The sequence below is a fragment of the Siphateles boraxobius genome, unplaced genomic scaffold (assembly GCF_051911475.1).
Source record: "Siphateles boraxobius isolate OS27281-9 unplaced genomic scaffold, OSU_SipBor_1 13, whole genome shotgun sequence".
Taxonomy (NCBI): Eukaryota; Metazoa; Chordata; class Actinopteri; order Cypriniformes; family Leuciscidae; genus Siphateles; species Siphateles boraxobius.
The window spans coordinates 19,146,467-19,165,912 of NW_027508733.1; the positions used below are offsets into that span (position 1 = coordinate 19,146,467).

General features: G+C 36.1%; 1 protein-coding gene across 6 annotated transcripts in view; it reads right to left on the bottom strand.

Annotated features, from left to right (window-relative positions):
- Window positions 1-19,446, bottom strand: part of patj (PATJ crumbs cell polarity complex component) — a 124,051-nt gene that overhangs the window by 10,996 nt on the left and 93,609 nt on the right. For 5 of the 6 annotated variants that reach the window (XR_013203339.1, XM_077226353.1, XM_077226354.1 and 2 more), the window contains 12 exons: window positions 17,448-17,539; window positions 13,255-13,327; window positions 12,844-12,945; window positions 10,047-10,133; window positions 7,328-7,396; window positions 6,947-7,073; window positions 6,570-6,682; window positions 5,125-5,208; window positions 4,270-4,463; window positions 3,303-3,450; window positions 1,511-1,597; window positions 1,078-1,201 (listed from right to left, as the gene is read on the bottom strand). Coding sequence is in view for 5 of the 6 variants with exons in the window: in XM_077226353.1 (XP_077082468.1) it covers window positions 1,078-1,201; window positions 1,511-1,597; window positions 3,303-3,450; window positions 4,270-4,463; window positions 5,125-5,208; window positions 6,570-6,682; window positions 6,947-7,073; window positions 7,328-7,396; window positions 10,047-10,133; window positions 12,844-12,945; window positions 13,255-13,327; window positions 17,448-17,539 (1,300 nt within the window). In the remaining variant the exon portion in view is untranslated. The remainder of the gene's footprint in view (window positions 1-1,077; window positions 1,202-1,510; window positions 1,598-3,302; window positions 3,451-4,269; window positions 4,464-5,124; window positions 5,209-6,569; window positions 6,683-6,946; window positions 7,074-7,327; window positions 7,397-10,046; window positions 10,134-12,843; window positions 12,946-13,254; window positions 13,328-17,447; window positions 17,540-19,446) is intronic. The other variant, XM_077226355.1, reaches the window with a different exon arrangement.

The window sequence follows — 19,446 nt, forward strand, 5'->3', positions numbered from 1 at the left end:
CGGAAAACAACCCTTCACGAGATTGAAATGTTTTAATCCAATTTCATTAACTAGAAATGTAACTATTAACACAACAGCGCTATAGCTCATGCATTGGTCAATTAGGTTGGAACTAGAGACACAATATATGCAGATATATTGGCCATTCATCTTAGGTCTGACGATAACTAAATCTACTTGGCTGATGTGTGTCAGTTAGTCACTGCCACAATAACCCAAAAAATCATGTTAAATAGGACCAAAGGTTTAAAATAACTTTCATAAAGTATGTTTTTATACAAAGGGTACTGTTGTGGCCAGAAATTGGTTGATTTGTTTGTTACATGTGAATATTTTGGTACCTGAACCTGAATAAAATTAGTAATGAAACCAAAAGTTAAGAAGTGTTTGAAAAGGCGACCTATTTTACCACTATTTTTGATCCATTTTGTGTTTATCAGCATTAACTATACCTACTTTGTAGATTTGTACCAGCTACAACAACAGGTAAAAGTGTTATGCATTAACTTGCCATTATATAAATAGTCCCAGACTGAACCCTATAACAAATGGCAATAAATGTGGTTGCTAAAAGAGGACTTAAGGTGCTATCACATTAACGAAATTTTGTGGCAAAAAAGGGCCATTTTTATTTTTTAAGTATAATACAATACATATAATACTTTTATTGTCAATAGGTGTAGTGAGGTATGAAGCACACAAAGAAGTCACTTAAGTTTCAAACCAAGCAACTTTCTACTGCATGGGGACATTTTTCACCCTTACGCAAAATTCCCAAACACATGGATGTCTAATGACATGACTGGATTTCACCGTTGAAATTTCACGCTGAACAACGGTAAATGTGACTGCAACTTTAATTTAAACAGACTTTAATTAAACAGAAAAATAATCCATTTCCATTCAAACAACAGAAGAAAACAAATCACAAGCACACTCTTAACGGTTTATAGAGGCACTTTCTAAGCACCAGCGCTAGCTGTCGACAGATAAGAAACGTGTTGTTTTAAGGCTGATTTATAGTGGTTTTATGGCTGTTTCCTGGTACTTTCAGTGCTAATGTGGTGCGAGAAGTACCTGTGCTTTTATTGTTGGGCTCGCTGAAGTTTTGGCTGTTGTTGTTGAGGGTTTGAGAAGGGACAGGGGCCACAGTAGGGGGTGTGGGGGTTGGGGTGCTGCTGTTGGCGCTCACGTGGCTCATCTAAAGGAGAAAGAGTTAGCTGAAGGTGCTATTCCATACACAAATATAAAACATACTTGTGTTATCGCACATTCATACATCTCGGTTAGTGACATGTGAGCTCATGCTGATGTGCCACAAACACAGACTCCCTTTGTTTTTTCAGGCAATATGGATGAGTAACACACACACATGCCCACAGCCATACACCGCTGGTTGGCCCGTCCGCTATCATGCACTATCGATTGGGTTAGAGTTCGGCATGCTGGACTCCTGGTTTATAAGACGTGGCAGGGAAGCCCGACAAGGTGTCGGACGCGTGCTACACACCTGACTCCCCTGGGACGTGCGTCTGGAAGAGATCCAGGAGGCAGCCTTCAGTCGGCCCAGTTCCAACAGCACCTTGCCCCTGGCGCACTGCAGGATCACAGCACACATGTTGACGCACACACATGTTTGGCATTGTGGCCTGTCTTCTTGCTCATATCCTCTCAAACACACTTTCACATACTTTCCAGAACCTTCACATACATGCAAAGACCTGATGCCACAACACAGCATCTCGTTTAGAGAGCTTGACTCAAGCCAACCCTATCGAGCTGAACTCCACAGGGAGGGTACAGCCAAAACAACACAGGCTCAATGCAACCTCATTCAGGCCAATATTTCCCACAATTCCACCAACTCCAACAATAATAGAGACTATTTTTGTCCTGTTCAGAACAACAGTATTGTTGAGGCCTTTTCACACACCCAAATGAGACTCCCAAAGGGCCGTGGATGGCATCACAAATGGGCAATTTTGCAATGTATTATATATATGTATATTTGAATCTCGACACACATCAGAGTTGATTACCGGTAGAATGGGCAAAGCCTTAGAAACGTGCCGGGAGGGGGGCTCTATAGTGACACACTATATGTATGATGTATGTATGTATATATGTATATGTATATATGTGTATATATATATATATATACACACACACACACACGGATACATACACACACGTTTTGTACAATTGGATGTGTTCATATGGGATTAGTGGCGCTTTCATTTTTGGATTTTATGTGGAAAAAATATTTTTGCTATCAGCATTTGTGCTATATATGTGCTATATGTACACATAGACTGTGTGTGTGTATATATATATATGTATGTATATATATATATATATGTGTGTGTGTGTGTGTGTGTGTGTGTGTGTGTGTGTGTGTGTGTTCTTTATACATAAACCAAACAAAACGTGAAAACACAATTTTGATGTTCAATTAAACATTAATTTATTTTAAAGATAATTTTACGGATAAGAAAATTATTTTTTTGTAATTAGGAGGTAATGCTGTTGCTTGACGATGGATTCCATCAGTTCGAATCACTGGGAAACGCTGGACTGAACCAAGTAAAAGGCCCTTAACTGTTGGTTTATACTTTAATTTCAATATGTCTCAAAACTTAGAGAGAGGTTGGGCTGGATATTGTTTAATATCACTTTCAAACACATTGTTGGGGAAAGCTGATATGCTGATATCCAAGCTGACCATTGCAAAAACTGCTATAAACTAATCTGATGCTTCTGTTTAAACTGAAAAAATACCGTTTAAACTAGAATACCATTAAATTAAATAAATGTGTTTTAATCTGGACATGCATCTGAACCACATCTAAACAAATGAAATAGGTGGGGTAGATGCCACATTTCATTTGACCCGTAAGCTGACTCTATATCTATATGGTGTCTACCCTGACCATTATACATGTAAGCTACATCAAATTTAGTGTTTTTACCACTTGAAATGAATTATATATTATGTTCTAATCTTAACATAACACTTCAGATACTATAACAGCTTCAAGCTCTTTTAAGAGAAATAAACGTTGTTGCGATAAAACCTCTTTGCACCCATTACTGTGATTGCTGTAAAACAAAATGTTTAAATAAGAATTCAGACATTGTTTATAAACAGCACAGACCTCAACGACCTTCAAATACACAATCAAACAGTGACACCCAGTGGCAGCATCACGCAGCTGCCGCTCCAACTGAATCTGCTCATGTAATCCGGTTTTGGAACGTGTTGTAAGCTGGGCTTTGGGTTTTTGTCTTCGGGCAGAGCTCACCTTGAGAATGGCGGCGACGGTCTCCTGTGAGGCCTGTCTCATGTCTTCTCCATCCACAGACAGGATCTGATCACCCTGCATCAGCCTGCCGTCCAGATCAGCCGCTCCACCCTTCACCACATCTGAGATGAACACACCCTTACCATTTCTGAAGAGTAACAGATGAAGTTAAGGAGACAAGCCATTCTGGTTTAATTATTTCATATTTTTAAAAGTTATTATTGTATTGTACGGAGCCATGCACGTGACATGCGGACAAAAATATAAATATCGTGGCCACAAATGAAGAATTCGTTCCTACGATTTATTAATTGGCTTCTTCGTTTTAGTAAATCATGGCTATGCTGAACTAATTTGTTCCCTCATTTTAATTTAACTTAAACAAAGGAACAAATGAATACAGCATGGCCATGATTTATAAATCTAGGGAACAAATGATTATATAGTGTGCATGATTTACTTAAAACAAGGGAATGAATTAGTAAAACATGCCAACATATTAGTAAGTGATAGGAATACAATATATATATATATTTTTCCCTGCATGTCATGTCGGGGGATTGGTAGTATTGTGCATTGTATTATTTTATTATAAAATGATTGATTATGTTTGATTTCTTTTAAAATTTGTATTGTATTTATATTATTATTGTATATATTGCATTTCTTCCCATTATATTATTAGAAAATTGTAATTGTATTGTGCATTCTGTTTTATGTTAAAAGTATTATTGTACTATTATTTCACTTTAAAATTACAATTGTATTGTGCAATTAATATATTATTTGGACATTATTATAACATTGCGCATTTTTTTTATTATAGAAAATGATTGTATTGTGCATTGTATTATTTTATTTTAATAAAAAATTATTATCATACCATGCATTTTATTTCATTTTAAATTATTATTGTATTGTTCATTTTTTCCCGTTCTCTTCATAAGAAAAACAAGTGCGTCCTCACCTCTTCCCGACGATGCTCAGGCCCAGGCCTCGGCCAGTCCTCTTCTGGAGTTCAACTTGGAACAAGTCAAGGTTCTCCTCGTCCCTGTATTGCGCCTCGTCACGCAGGACAGTCAACCGCACTTTCGACGGTGTTTGCCGTAGAGCCGCGATTGCATCTTCATGAGCGACGCTGCGCAGGTCCACTCCATTTACCTGCAGGGGGCAGATATCTGGTTATTTCTGGTTCATTCAGAATCATACAGAAATGGAAGACCAAGTTGAGCACATTGCATTGTGGGATGTAGTATTGTGTACAGCATGCTCTGAGAAATATTGTTACTGTAAAACTGTAATTTTTTTTTTTTGAAAATCAGTTTTGGTAACTGAAATAAAATAAAATATAAATATACACATGTTGCATTGGCAAGTAACTGAAATGGTTAAGTATTAAAATTACAAAAAACACAATAAGATTTAAGCTATAATTATTTAATATATTATTTATATATGTATATAGTCATTTTAAACTTACATTTAAATTAAAATGAAATCTGAAAATATAAAAATAAAAACTAATTCAAAATATCAATAAACACAATAAAAGAAGCCTGTATATAATATAAAATAACACTTGTAAAACAATACTAAGTATAGTTGTGTGCTATTCAGCATGTCCAGATGATGGCGCTATTGTCTAAGTTAACCACAGATCTAATTATTTCAAACACTCCTAGTTACATCTCTCTCTTCTTCTCATTCACAATAACACCACACCTCGAACCAACATCAAATTTCCATTTTGCTCAAGGCAGACCAGCTGTCAGTGACATTACAGAGGGGCGTCCCACTAGACAAACTTGCAACATAAACAAACCTCGAGAATCTGATCTCCGGCCCAGAGTCGACCGTCCCGCGCTGCTGCCCCCTCCTCATACACTTCATGAATCACTATGGCATCCTGAATAGATGAGAGAAATATGTGTGAAGAGGAGGAACATGGTAATAAAAATGAAAGAAAGAAATGACGGGTTCCTATCACATCTTCCTTAAAGCGACAGTTCGCAGAATATCAGTAATATTTCTAATATACCACTAGCATACTAATATTTTCAGCAGTAAAAATTTGGTCCGTTCATTGCACAAAATTTAGAAGATTTGTAATATAGCGAATGAGACATACGGATCACTTTTAGATTCTTTGTTTGAAGCTTGAAAGCTTCAATCACTATCTATTGCAATTTAATGGAAACGAGCAACCGGCAAAACATCTCCTTCTCCTCTCCACAGTACAAAGAAAGTGGTATGGTGTGTGAAGGTCTGTGATTTCTGCTCCCCATCACCTATAAAATCCTTTTTTATTAAAAAAACACAGATTTTTTCCTGCTGAAAACCCGTGGAGATAGTGAGCTGGTATAGTTGACTCATGAAAGCCTTTGACAGCTAAACTAGCCCACAGAGCAGGAGCGCTGCAGAATTATGATGGCGATGTGGCGGTTTGCTGATAAAAGCCTGAGGCGCTGCGGAGAAAGTCAGGGCAGACAAAAAGCACCCGCTGTGACCTGCCTGTTCTGATGCAGCCCTGCAGCCCACCGGAGAGAATGAGACCGGTCACAAACACTTCCTGAAACTTTAACCAGACCCACATGTAAGCTGTGCCTGCAGACAGCTGTATCGGCAGTTGAACAAACCAATGAACAGATAATCTAGGCTTCCATATATATATATGGAAGCAATTTCTGTTTTCTGTCCAAGTATACACACTGTTTACAATAGCAAATGCATCATTCTATCAGAAAACTACCCTACAAAACTACCAAAATCTAATTGTTATTGGTATTTTCAGCTAGTTTTCTTTAAGGATAACAGGCCTGGACCATAAAAAGTGTTTCGAGACATTTTGAACATGCTACCCTGGGTGTACAGCCCAAAATCTAGGTAAAAATAAATAATAATAATAATAATAAAAAAGTCGCTTTTTACAATAAACAGAAAAAAAACTAAACAGAGATATGTGAAACAAAATACAGAAAAAACTAAAAAGCAATACTAAAAACAAGACAAAACACTAAAACAAACCAGAAAAACAAAACAACAGACAAATTAAAAGCACAAAAAGAAAACGGGTATAAACAAAAAAACAAAACAAATACAACAGACAAAACAAATACAAAAGAAAAAACAAACAAAATAGAAAAAACAAAACAAATACAAAAAGACAAAACAAGCCACAAAAACAATAAAAAAATGAAAGCAAAAATAAACACAAAAAAAACTTTATATTTCGAAAGCAGTTTAAACATTTTCCTTCTGATACTGTACCAGCTGGGTATCTTTGCCACCGACTATACTAAGACCCAGTCCAGAACGGCCTTTAGAAATCTCAATAACCGTCTCTTGTCCTGGAACTATGGGACACGTTGCAGGGTCTGAAACTGAGAAAGAGAGATCAAGATGATGATGCAACTGCTTCATGTTCTGTGCTTTAAAAATGCTCAAAGCGAAAAAGAAAATCAATTCCTCTTTGGAAAAACAACAACTGCCAGTGTTCAAAGAGGCCGATGCGAATCCACACGGCAGTGCTGTTGTTTTCATTTCAAATTTACCTTAACATGCATTTAGGCACCACAGATTGCAGCACAAAATTAAAAAAGGCCATAAAAACATCAATACTATTTGTGACACTCGGCGTGTTTTACCTTTGCTGCAGTCCTCAAATTCAGGGCTGGTTCCGGAGACTGGCACGGATAATCCCGAAGACGTGACCTCTAGAGAACCTGCTGAGGGCTTGGTGGAATTCCTTAGGATTTTTGGAAGACTGGTGATCTGAGGACGGTCCAGGACAAGGACCAGTCGGCAGGAACACAGAAAGAGAGACAGAGAGGTTAGAATGTTTACAAACCATGTTCCACATTGCTGCCTTGTTTTGTCTGGGCAGAGCTGTCATGTCTTGGCACCCGTTTAGAGATGTAAGAATCTCGTCCAACTTAGATTCAATTTAGAAGTCATAAAAAAAAGTGAAATGTGTTGCAAATGCAGTTTTGTGTCAAACAAACACACATGTAAATAAACAAACAAACCTGTTCTACATGAGGCTTGGGCGGCTGTTCACTTGGAGACTCCAATATTTTCTCTGAGGATTTCAGCTTCTGAAATGATTAATAGACCTTAATTAGTTTTATCACCCGGTATAACAGGCTACACAACCAACATTTAATGGAACAATTATGAAACATTCATGGCACCTTTTGATTCATGAGTAAAGGATAGAATGTATTAATAGCAATATAAGTTTCTTAAACAATAGTACGCTACATTTTTTTGTAATGACTTCACTATGTTGCGTGTTTAACCTGTCTGTTATCTTGGAAATAAAAGTGTTTATTTTGCATCCCCCCATTTTCCATTAATACAAAGGTGCTCAGAGGACAAAGTGATAACCTGACATTCAAAATGTAATTTAATTTAATGATATAAATGAAACTTTTTTTTAAATGAAAAAAAGAATTGTGAATTTTAACTGGTATCTAACATTTTGGTGTCAAAACTGCCTGTTTTTGCAAAAACAGTTTTGTGGCCGGTACATTTTCACACCGGCCATTGGCCATTATATACATTTTCTTTTCTCTCTTGCAATTTCAGTCCCACAGCTAAAATTACTAGCCTAACTAATATGAATTTAAAACATTATTAAAGACAAGTAAACAGTCAGTAATTAAATAAGAACCAATAATCAAATTATAAGCAAAAGCACAAATAAATACAATATCAAAAAGATACAAATGAAATAAACTGTGGTTAATTAATAAATTTTCAGGTTTTTCAGGTAGGTCTGACAGGAGTTTTCAGGTACAGAAATTGAATAAAGAAAGCAAAGTAAGACTGCATAGTCTTCACTGTATAAATTAAGCATCCTTATTAATTAATCCTTGTTAAATGTAAAAAAGTTATTCAGACAAGACCATTGAGTGATTTTCTTTGTCCTTTGTTGTTTGATTAACATTAAAAACACAGACAGCAGCAGCAGGAATATTAGGATGCAGTCACTTTAAGACCGAATGCACGAATCTAATATACTGATGCTGTACACATGCATTTACTTCCTTAACAGTTTACATTCAATTACGACATAAACGACTAATGTTTACTAGTATACCCGCTATTTTTTTTTACATAATTTTTTTTTAATTTGGCCGCTCGAGTGCAAGATGACGTGAAAGAGAGCTCAGTTTAGTTTTCGTGTGATTTGGCGCTTGACAAATGTTAATTTTAGGCCCTATATACACGCACCTAAAGGATTATTAGGAACACCATACTAATACTGTGTTTGACCCCCTTTTGCCTTCAGAACTGCCTTAATTATACATGCCATTGATTCAACAAGGTGCTGAAAGCATTCTTTAGAAATGTTGGCCCATATTGATAGGATAGCATCTTGCAGTTGATGGAAATTTGTGGGATGCACATCCAAGGCACGAAGCTCCCGTTCCACCACATCCCAAAGATGCTCTATTGGGTTGAGATCTGGTGACTGTGGGGTTCATTTTGGTACAGTGAACTCATTGTCATGTTCAAGAAACCAATTTGAAATGATTCGAGCTTTGTGACATGGTGCATTATCCTGCTGGAAGTAGCCATCAGAGGTTGGGTACATGGTGGCCATAAAGGGATGGACATGGTCAGAAACAATGCTCAGGTAGGCCTTGGTATTTAAACGATGCCCAATTGGCACTAAGGGGCCTAAAGTGTGTCAAGAAAACATCCCCCACACCATTACACCACCACCACCACCAGCCTGCACAGTGGTAACAAGGCATGATGGATCCATGTTCTCATTCTGTTTACGCCAAATTTTGACTCTACCATCTGAATGTCTCAACAGAAATCTAAACTCATCAGACCAGGCAACATTTTTCCAGTCTTCAACTGTCCAATTTTGGTGAGCTCTTGCAAATTGTAGCCTCTTTTTCCTATTTGTAGTGGAGATGAGTGGTACCCGGTGGGGTCTGCTGCTGTTGTAGCCCATTCGCCTCAAGGTTGTGCGTGTTGTGGCTTCACAAATGCTTTGCTGCATACCTTGGTTGTAACGAGTGGTTATTTCAGTCAAAGTTGCTCTTCTATCAGCTCCTCTGACCTCTAGCATCAACAAGGCATTTTCGCCCACAGGACTGCCGCATACTGGATGTTTTTCCCTTTTCACACCATTCTTTGTAAACCCTAGAAATGGTTGTGCGTGAAAATCACAGTAACTGAGCAGATTGTGAAATACTCAGACTGGCCCGTCTGGCACCAACAACCATGCCACACTCAAAATTGCTTAAATCACCTTTCTTTACCATTCTGACATTCAGTTTGGAGTTCAGGAGATTGCCTTGACCAGGACCACACCCCTAAATGCATTGAAGCAACTGCCATATGATTGGTTGATTAGATAATTGCATTAATGAGAAAATGAACAGGTGTTCCTAATAATCCTTTAGGTGAGTGTATATTTACATTGATTCATATAAATTTATTTAAAACAAATATATATAAATATGATAAATTATATATTTAAAAAACAGGTAAATAAATAACATGTAGTAGAAGGAAATCCAAGGCACTCTTCTTAGGAATTGATAAAAAGCCTTTATTAGAATGGCTAAATAAATACTGGCAGGTAAATAAATAAATCCAGGATTTTAATGCATTCAGAAAATTGGCATAGTATACTGAGCACAGTATACATTTAGCCAAAATAGTAAGAATATGGTAGTATGCCATTCTGAATATCTGGTTGAGATCAAAGCTGTTCCTCACCTTTAAGGATGACTCTCCATCTCTGAGACTATTCTGCATCTCATCTCTCTGCGTGGGGCTCACAGTCGGTGCCACGCTGGGTTCATCCTGTATGAGGAGTCAAGGAAACAGGTAGAACAAAGCGTCAGGCCTAGACGCTCCCTACAGAGCTTCAACTAGGGCAAAACTGCAGTTGCTGCCTCCATCTAGGACAGAGTTAAGCTAGAGGCAGCTAGATGACAATGAGTTGCTGTTTAGAGCCAAGCGTCCCCGAGGTGGGTTTGACTGTTTGTTTACTGGAAAAAATCCGCATTTATGTCTGCAATAGCTGGTTCGAGCTCAGACTGACAATCAGGGGAGGTGGGATAAATTTGTAAAATGCTGAGTCAAAAGTCATTATTGTTTTCATAATGATGGCAATAGGTTGCCACGTACTTGCATCATATCTTTTGAAAAGTCAGAAACACTGGCTTAAAAGCATGGCAGACTGAAATAAAACCGTTATATAAGACTTTTATTTTATTCACTACAATTTTATTGGACTCCAAATGAGACTATATGCCCCTATTATGCTTTTTCGGATATTATCTTTTATGTAAAGTGTAATAGAGCTGTTTGTGAATGTAAAAGCTCTGCAAAGTTAGATCATAGATCAAAGAAAAGTCATTGTCCCCCAAAAGAAAGAACAGATTCTGCCTGAAACGAGACATCAATAATTCCACTTCTTCTACATAGGTTTGTAACATTTTTGCATAATGCCCACCAATGATTTTCACTGGCTACCCATAAATAACATCTAATTTGACCCGCCCTCAAACAGTGTAGGTTCTTGTTGTCGACATTTCAAGACGTACTGCAGTAGGGGTGGGAATCTTTTACCATCTCACGATTCAATTCGATTCCGATTCTTGAGGCCACGATTCGATTCAAAATCGATTTTCGATTCATAAAGATTTTCGATTCAAAACGATTCGATTTGATCCATAATGATTTCTAATCGGGTTTCTGATCATGATCTACTCTCATCTGCTTTCCTATACAGAATGACAAACGGAGACATTAAAGTCATTTTCACATTTATTAAGTTCAATTCTCAGGGAAGTGCCTTTTATCAAAAACATTGTCTGGTTCTCAATTGCTACTCATTAGTAGCTAGCTATAAAATAAGTTGGAACAAAAATAAAGTGCTACTTCATAATACAAAATGGTTGAAAATAGATGCATTTCCCAGAAAGGTTGCAGTTTAACACAAATATCATGTAGAACACAACAGGTGAAGACAAAAAAACATCTATATTTCTCAGTCAGACTCAGTAACTTAAAGAATAACAAGTTATGAAAATAAAGTGCTTCTTTCAAAATGAAAAATAGTACCCCTAAGCTACCTGTCTCTGAAATAGTCATGACAGCGTCTCTTGCAACAATAGAACTGTAAACTGTGCAACTGATTATATGGTTTTCAACAAACCGAGTTTTTTTTTTTGCCCTCTTGGAGTTGGCAGGGAGTTTCGTGAAGCACTGCAGTGTGCGTTGGTCTGCAGTTGGCGGCTGACTCTGCTTCGGGTCGCTGAGCTCCGGGTGATGCCTAGTAATATGAGCACGCGCATTTGTTGTGCTGCCGAAGTACTTTCGTTTTGCAAAGCTTGCACACTGTGTGTCCAGCGCAGTGCTTCCAAGCATTCGGTAAAAACCGAAATGACGCTAAACTTTAGCTTTAAGTGAAGACGGGGCTCCCTGGATCGGGAGATTCTAAAACGCTTAACGTGAAAAACGCTTAACGTGGCTTACAGCACTAAGACAGAGATATTAAAAGACCAAACTCAGTACTCATCATATTAATAAACCATACTATGTATAAAAAAAATAAGATGAGCCCAGAATATAAACGCAGCGAGTTTAATTACACGTTAAGCATTTTCTTCCCATAGAAAATAAGAAAACGCTTAACGTGGCTTACTGTACTAAGACAGTGATATTGAAAGACCAAACTCAGTAAACATCATATTAATAAACCATACTATGTATAAAAAAATAAGATGAGCCCAGAATATGAACGCAACGTGTTTAATTACACGTTAAGCATTTTCTTCCCATAAACCGTTATAAGAAAACGCTTAATGTGTAATTAAACGCGTTGCGTTCATATTCTGGGCTCATCTGATTTTTTTAATACATAGTATGGTTTATTAATATGATGTGTACCGAGTTTGGTGTTTCAATATCACTGTCTTAGTGCAGTAAGCCACGTTAAGCGTTTTTCACGTTAAGCGTTTTCCACGTTAAGCGTTTTTCACGTTAAGCGTTTTAGAATGTCCCGGTTGGATCTCCCTCTCATCCATATTTGCTTCCTCTTTGTTTTAGTGATTTGCCGCTCACGTTCAAAAACCGGCTGCGTGGTGATGTCCGTATATGCTAGTTACAAAAATGAAGGCGAACAGCCAGCTGATTTTATTTATTTATTAAATCGATTCTTGGACATTTCAGATCGATTCTGAATCGTTGCAAATGAGAATCTAGATTCTTCTGTGAATCGATTTTTTGGCACACCCCTATACTGCAGGCACTTCCAAAGGATAAGGGCTCAAGCTCAAATCGATAATGTAAAACCTACGCTATCGTTACTGTTTGTATCAAGTCTCCAGTGCTGAAATTCAGATATGGCAATGTACGTGCCATTTCCGACCAACAAACCAATCACAAAAAACGGGGCCTTCTGACCAATCAGAGCAGAGTAGGCTCTCAGAAAGGAGGGGTTTAGAATTAATTCATGGCCTCTGACCTTTACACAAAAGATTGAGTTGATTTGGCGAGGACTCACCTTGATTATAAGTGGTTCAGGTGGGCTTATGCTCAGAGGGAGGCTTTCGGGTAACTGTGGCTTCTCTGTTAGAACTGGAACAGCTGGCTTATTTTGATGTGTCTGAAACAACATTTGAAATAATAAAACTCGTTGCTTGACGTGGTTAGGAAAAAAACAGACTTACAGAGAAGAAGATACTCTTTAAATACTGATACTAACATTGTAAAATGTTTTAGATCTTAGCCATTACCTACATCTAGGACATCCAACAATAAGATGTGAGACGAGTCAAAGGAACATTTTATAACACTTTATAGAATTGACTGCAGTTTTTGGAGACATTGAATATCTAAATAAACAAGAAAATCTGTTTTGTGCCATTGATGATCAAGTCATGTTTAACTGGTGTCTATTTATGATGTATTGTACCTCACTGGAGTAGAATGAGGAAGCCTGGGAAGGAAAAGGAGCGACAGCCATTTGATTGAGAGCATCTTCATTCCTTTCAACAGACAGAAAAAATCTAAAGTTTACATCAGTTCACAGCAACTGATCAGCTGAGGTATAAATTATTTGCACAACTTTTCACAAATTATTTACAAAAATATTTATAAAATAAAATATATAATATATATATATACAATTTTTATATACAGTACCTGTCATAAGTTTGAAAAAATTACGATTTTATGTTTTTGAAAGAAGTCTCTTCTGTTCATCAAGTCTGCATATATTCATCAAAAATACAGTAAAAACAAGTAATATTGTGAAATATTGTTACAATTCAAAACATCTGCTTTCTATTTTAATACAAGAGGCTTCTTCCAAAAAAAATTTTTTTTTTAATGTTTCCAAACTTTTGACAGGTATTTTAGTTTTTAGTAATGTTTCACAATAAGGTCTCATTCGTTAACATTAGTTATTAACTAACATGAACTAAAAATGAGAAATACATTTGTTACAGTATTTATAAATCTTTGTTAATATTAGTTGATAAAAATAAAGTTGTTTGTTCATGTCAATTCACAGTGCACTAACTAATGTTATCACACGGCTCTGTGGAATACTTGATTCTGATTGGTCAATCGCAACATCCAGAGGTATGTTATTCCCAGATAACAACCTCTCAAAGCAGATAACGCAGGCTCATCAGGGTTACTGAAGTCAGCAGTGCTATACATTGCAAGGAACGGGTTTTCTTTGTGGAAGTTTTGCATTTGGTGAGCTAATGAATTATTAAAACTCAGTCGAATCAATATTTTGTGTACAGTTATTTAATTATGCCAACCAGTATCGTGGATTCGCTCTCTTTTGTTTAATACAAACACAGCTGCTGCCATTTTGTGACTGTTGTTTTGTACACATTTGGATTGTAAGATACAAACAGGTACGATTTTAAAACCGTTTAATCGGAAATCATATCTCTTATCTCCATAATTATTTATGTAGCGAAATACTGTGTAATAAATGGTATGACCATAAGTGGTATGTATATACATATCTCTTAAATGTCCATCTAGTTTGAACTTGCCCCATTGTAACTGCTCTCTGCGGAAGCTTTTAAAGACCTAATAAAATATTTAAACTCAGATCAATATTTCTTGTCTAATTATTTACTTATGAGGCAAGTAGCCGTGTAATAAGTGAGATAATGTACATCCACTTCGCTTCGCGTCCGGGTCCTCATCACCCTGTCGGGATTTAATTTTGAGAGAACAACCGGCTGGATGTACATTATCCCTTACTTGACAAATACAACTTTTGATTTGATTTTGATATGAGTTGAGAATGTTGAGATTGACATTAACTAAGATTAATAAATGCTGCAGAAGTATTGTTCATTCTTAAATCATGTTAACTAATGAAACCTCATTGTAAAGGGTTACAAGTTTTATTTTTACTTTTATTTTATTTGTGATCGAATTTTTTTTTTGTCCAAGAAAAATGAATCCCATCCTGTCGATGACGCCAAAATTGGTCTTAATCGCTCTCTACTTCTCATGTTCCCACATGTCTCTTGGCAGTTTTCTACACTCTGATCGATAAGGACTGATAGGGCAGATGAATTGAAATGTTGCACTATAAATCCTCTCAGCCTCTTCCTCAAAATATTGCTCGCTACATCCCTCCTTCTGTTTACTTTGGTGTTACTGTCTCTGTACACTAAACGCCATGTTTTCAAGGTAAGTTCGATGCTGATGATCAAAATTTATGAAAACAATAAAATTCTTACATTATTTTCAAGTAACACCAAATTTGAACTAAGGATAATGGAAACTAGTTCTGATTTTATTCAGTTCCAAAATCCCTTTGCTAAAGAACTTGGAATATTGCGATACACGTCACAGGTGGACATGTTTCAGTATTAACCACTGCCCAGTTATGTTGCCATGGCAGCATGCTTTTCTCTATGACATTCCGTCATGTGGTGACGAATGACTTCTGACCCAATACAAATCATTTACAATGGCTTTCAGAACAGTCTAAATGACAAAAATCCTCCCAAATCCCAACCACTGGACTGATGGCAATGCAAACTGTGCATTCGTTAAAGCCAATCTATTAATATTCAGTAGCACATCAACATTTGTTTTGATAGCCTTAAATTGAGCTGTCACAATTCTTTGACTGATGATGAGCTGTAGATAGCGAAGAGATATTAGTGTCATTACACAGCCATTATCAGGAAAACCTGACAAACAACCTGGCAAATATAGATAAAAAAATACTCATATGAAAACACAAGATATGACCAGAAACAGATGATAAGTCTCTGATTATGCCTGTAATGACAGAATCAGCTTTCGTTTATGATGGACTGAAGGGCTGTGTTTTTTTTACGCCGTACTGCATTTCAAAATATCTCTGTGCTATAAATGTTATATAGTGATAGCAGTTCCAGTCTGGTGTATATTACTCCATATCATTCCTTATTCTCTGGATTGTGTGACATGTCTCCAGAAACACTGCTATCAAAATGCCATCAAGTATTACATCAACTGTATCAATGTCACATGTCCTTGCTCTTGTAAGGTTTACCAATACACAGAAACAAGCATGCGTTTGATTCGGTACTTAAGAAGTGACAAGAGACAGATGTAAAGTGATATAATGACATTCTCAGCTATTAAAATAACTAAAAATAAATAAATAATATAATAAAATAAAATAAAAATAAATTTTTTTAAAAAAAATGGGACGTAAAAAAATAAAATTTATCCAACTGTATCGTGGCGGATCTTGCAAACTTTGTCGTTGCCACTGCCATCGGTAGTCACATCATGTTATTGCGCCTTAACAAAATGACCAAACAAAACAAAATTACCAAACTAAACCAAACCAAAATAAAAAACTAAACTAAATCAAAAACAAAAAACAAAACAAAACTAAAACAACTACAACCAAAAAAGAAAAAAGTACCAAACTAAACCAAACAAAAAACAAACCAAATCAAATCAAACAAAAAACCAAAACAAAAATTACCATAACCTAACTAAATCAACAAAACAAAAATAAAAAAAATAAAACAAAAATGACCAAACCAAACTAAACCTAAACAAGAATAAAAAAATAATAATAATAATTTAACCGAAACAAAAATAACCAAACCAAAACAAGAAATTACCAAATCAAATCAAACAAAAAAAAATAAAACTTCCAAACCAAACTAAACCATACAAAAACAAAACAAAACAAAATAAAACAAAAGCCAAACCAAACCAAAAAAAAAAGACCATGAAAAATGTAATTATGTAAAAAAGAATTATTTATTTAAATATATATATATATATATATATATATATATATATATATACACACACTGTAAATATACTGTATATATATATAATTGTTTATTAATTCAGAGACTGGAATATGCAGGGAATATTGGAACCCTTAAAAAGTATTTGTTACAGTGCAAGAACATGCAAGTGAACAAAGCTAAAACTGAGAAACTTCGGGGAAATTGGTAACTAGTTTCAGTGCCTTAAATATACAGTTTCCATATATTCATATACATTTAATCTGAAAAAAGTTGTCTCCTACATGTCCATGTTATTTGGCAACAGCCAATATACAGACATAATTGCATCAACATCTTAACACACATAGAAATGGATTTCACACTCATGTTCACAGATGTGAAAGTACTGGCACAGACTTGTTTAAATCCTACACAGACTGCCATTGCCCGCTTTATGATCCTAATTATCCATGGTGCCTTGGGTTTTCAGCATGATCAAGGAGTTTGGTCAGAAAAAAAGCAATCTACTTGTCGATTTCAGATGATAAAGCTGTGGGCGAGTGGGATTGCTTGATTTGAGTAATTGTGAGGAGGAAAGAATATCAGTTTCTGTGAACACGTTTCAAGCTCAAGAGAGTGACAATAATGCACTTCATTTTGCGCTTGTTATAAATTTGAAAGCTGTCAATGAATCAATCATTGATTATAATATTATAAATCACACATTTCAATATTCCAGAGGTAAAAACGAACACGTATTAAATTCATAATCTCATTATTTTTAATGAGTTAAAGAATTTATACCAAGTCATTTTAACAAATGAACAGATGGTAGTGTGCAAAAACAGGCGGCTTAGGGTCGTCTCTGAGGGTCTCTTACCTGACCAGGACGAGTTTGACCTTTGACGCGGCGCTTTTTATTATGGCTGATGCGTTCTGGTGGCTCCTGCCGTACAACACCTGGCTGTTTATCTGATGGAAGCACAAAAAATCAGACAAAACCATGATTTGTCAATGAAAACAGTAAAATGATGTTTATATTGTAGGTTTATCACATTTCATGACAAATTTATACACAGTAATTACGTAAATCGAAAGGGTTCACGGAAAAGGAGGAAAACGTATGTGTTGGTATTACTATTGAACCACAAACCTAAAAAACCTGTGGTAATACCATGTTACTTTAGCAAGAGTTTCTTTAGCAATGTTTGTAAGTTTGATCACATTTCATGACCAACTTCTATGCAGCAATCTAGGTAAATCGAAAAGGTACACATACTTCTTTTCTTATAAGGAAAGTAGGAACCACATCACAAAAAAAAGTTGCTGCCTTAAATTTTTAAGTAGAATCAACTTGGATGTTTAAGTAATTTCAACTTAAATCACATTAAACTGACTAAAAAATTATATGAAAAATAAGTTAAAGCAATGTAAAAATATATGTTGTCATAACTTATTGATCATAATTTTTCACAGTGATGGAACTTATTAACGAGAATTTCCTTTGCAAGCTTTGTAACTTCAACAGAACACACTGTGAACTGGTTACAACTAACCGCATCTGAGGTTGTGAACACGTATTTGAGACCGGTTGACTTGTGTCTCCAATCACCTGTGACAGAATCATTAGCTGGAGCACTAGTGGATCGTGACTAATGCCACAGCGCGTTCACGTCTAATGGAGATAGATATTAGATAAAGGTCAGCGAGCAACGGCTCTGAGCCTTGGCGGTGCCGAGCCTCAAATTCCACAGCAAAATGCGGCATTCGTACATGTCGACCAAATTGCTAAATCGATAGGTAATTCCAAGGAGGAAACTGATGTGGAAACCAAAATGCCATCTGAATGGGAAAAAGATTGGGGAATATATTGTGGGACACAGCAATACGGAGGACCAGCCGAGTTCATTCAGAAATTAATCGTGGATGGCTTTCTGAATTAGAGTTATTATAGTTTATTCGCTGACTTTAGCTAGCTTCTTTGCATAAGGAACATAGTAACGAAACGCGTTTGTCCGTTTAGGGCTACTGTAGAAACATGGTGGCGAATTTCAAGGTAAGGTGACCCGTGGTGTATGTAGATAGAAATGGCTCATTTTAAGGTAATAAAAACATAACGGTTCATTAAGTAAGGTCTTTATGCACCACTGAAAACATAGTTATGTATATGATATTGCATTTCTATCAACATATCCACATAAATATTACACAATGCACCTTTAAATATGAATTACCCATAATAATATTATAATACACACAACAGGCAGGCTATTTCCAGAAATATTAGATGATATTATTAATCACGTGCATTAGTTTGGATTTTATTTATTTTTCTTAAATAATTAATATAGTCATCAAGATTTATTTGCAATATTTTTTATTGAGTTACAAAAATGCACTATTTTAAATGAAAGAAAAATTGCTTCTTGTCATTTAAATTCCAAATTCAACTCCCTGTGGGGTGTGGCCAATACAATTCTAATTTAAACATGAATAAAAAAAAATAAAAATGTGACCATACAAAAACATAAAAGTGAAATGACGTTATCAGTCTTGTACATTGCCGTTTCAACATTTGCAATTAATTGTGTCTTGTGGTGAGATTCTGGTGTTGGAAGGAGCTGAGAGAGATAAAGTGAGCAGGAGGAGGCGGCAGAGAAAGTGATAAGCAAGAGCAGACAGAGATAGTGAAACTGAGGGCAGGTGGCTTTATTTGAAATTCATCCGGCCAGGCCATCTGATGCAAAACCTTGCACTTCTCGTTTGCACATTAATGGCATTAATTTGCACATAAATAAACAGGTAGGGAAAAGTGATAAAGGAACCACATGATCCACATCCAGAAGAGGCTGGCCACCATGTCCCTCAAGTTTCAAAGT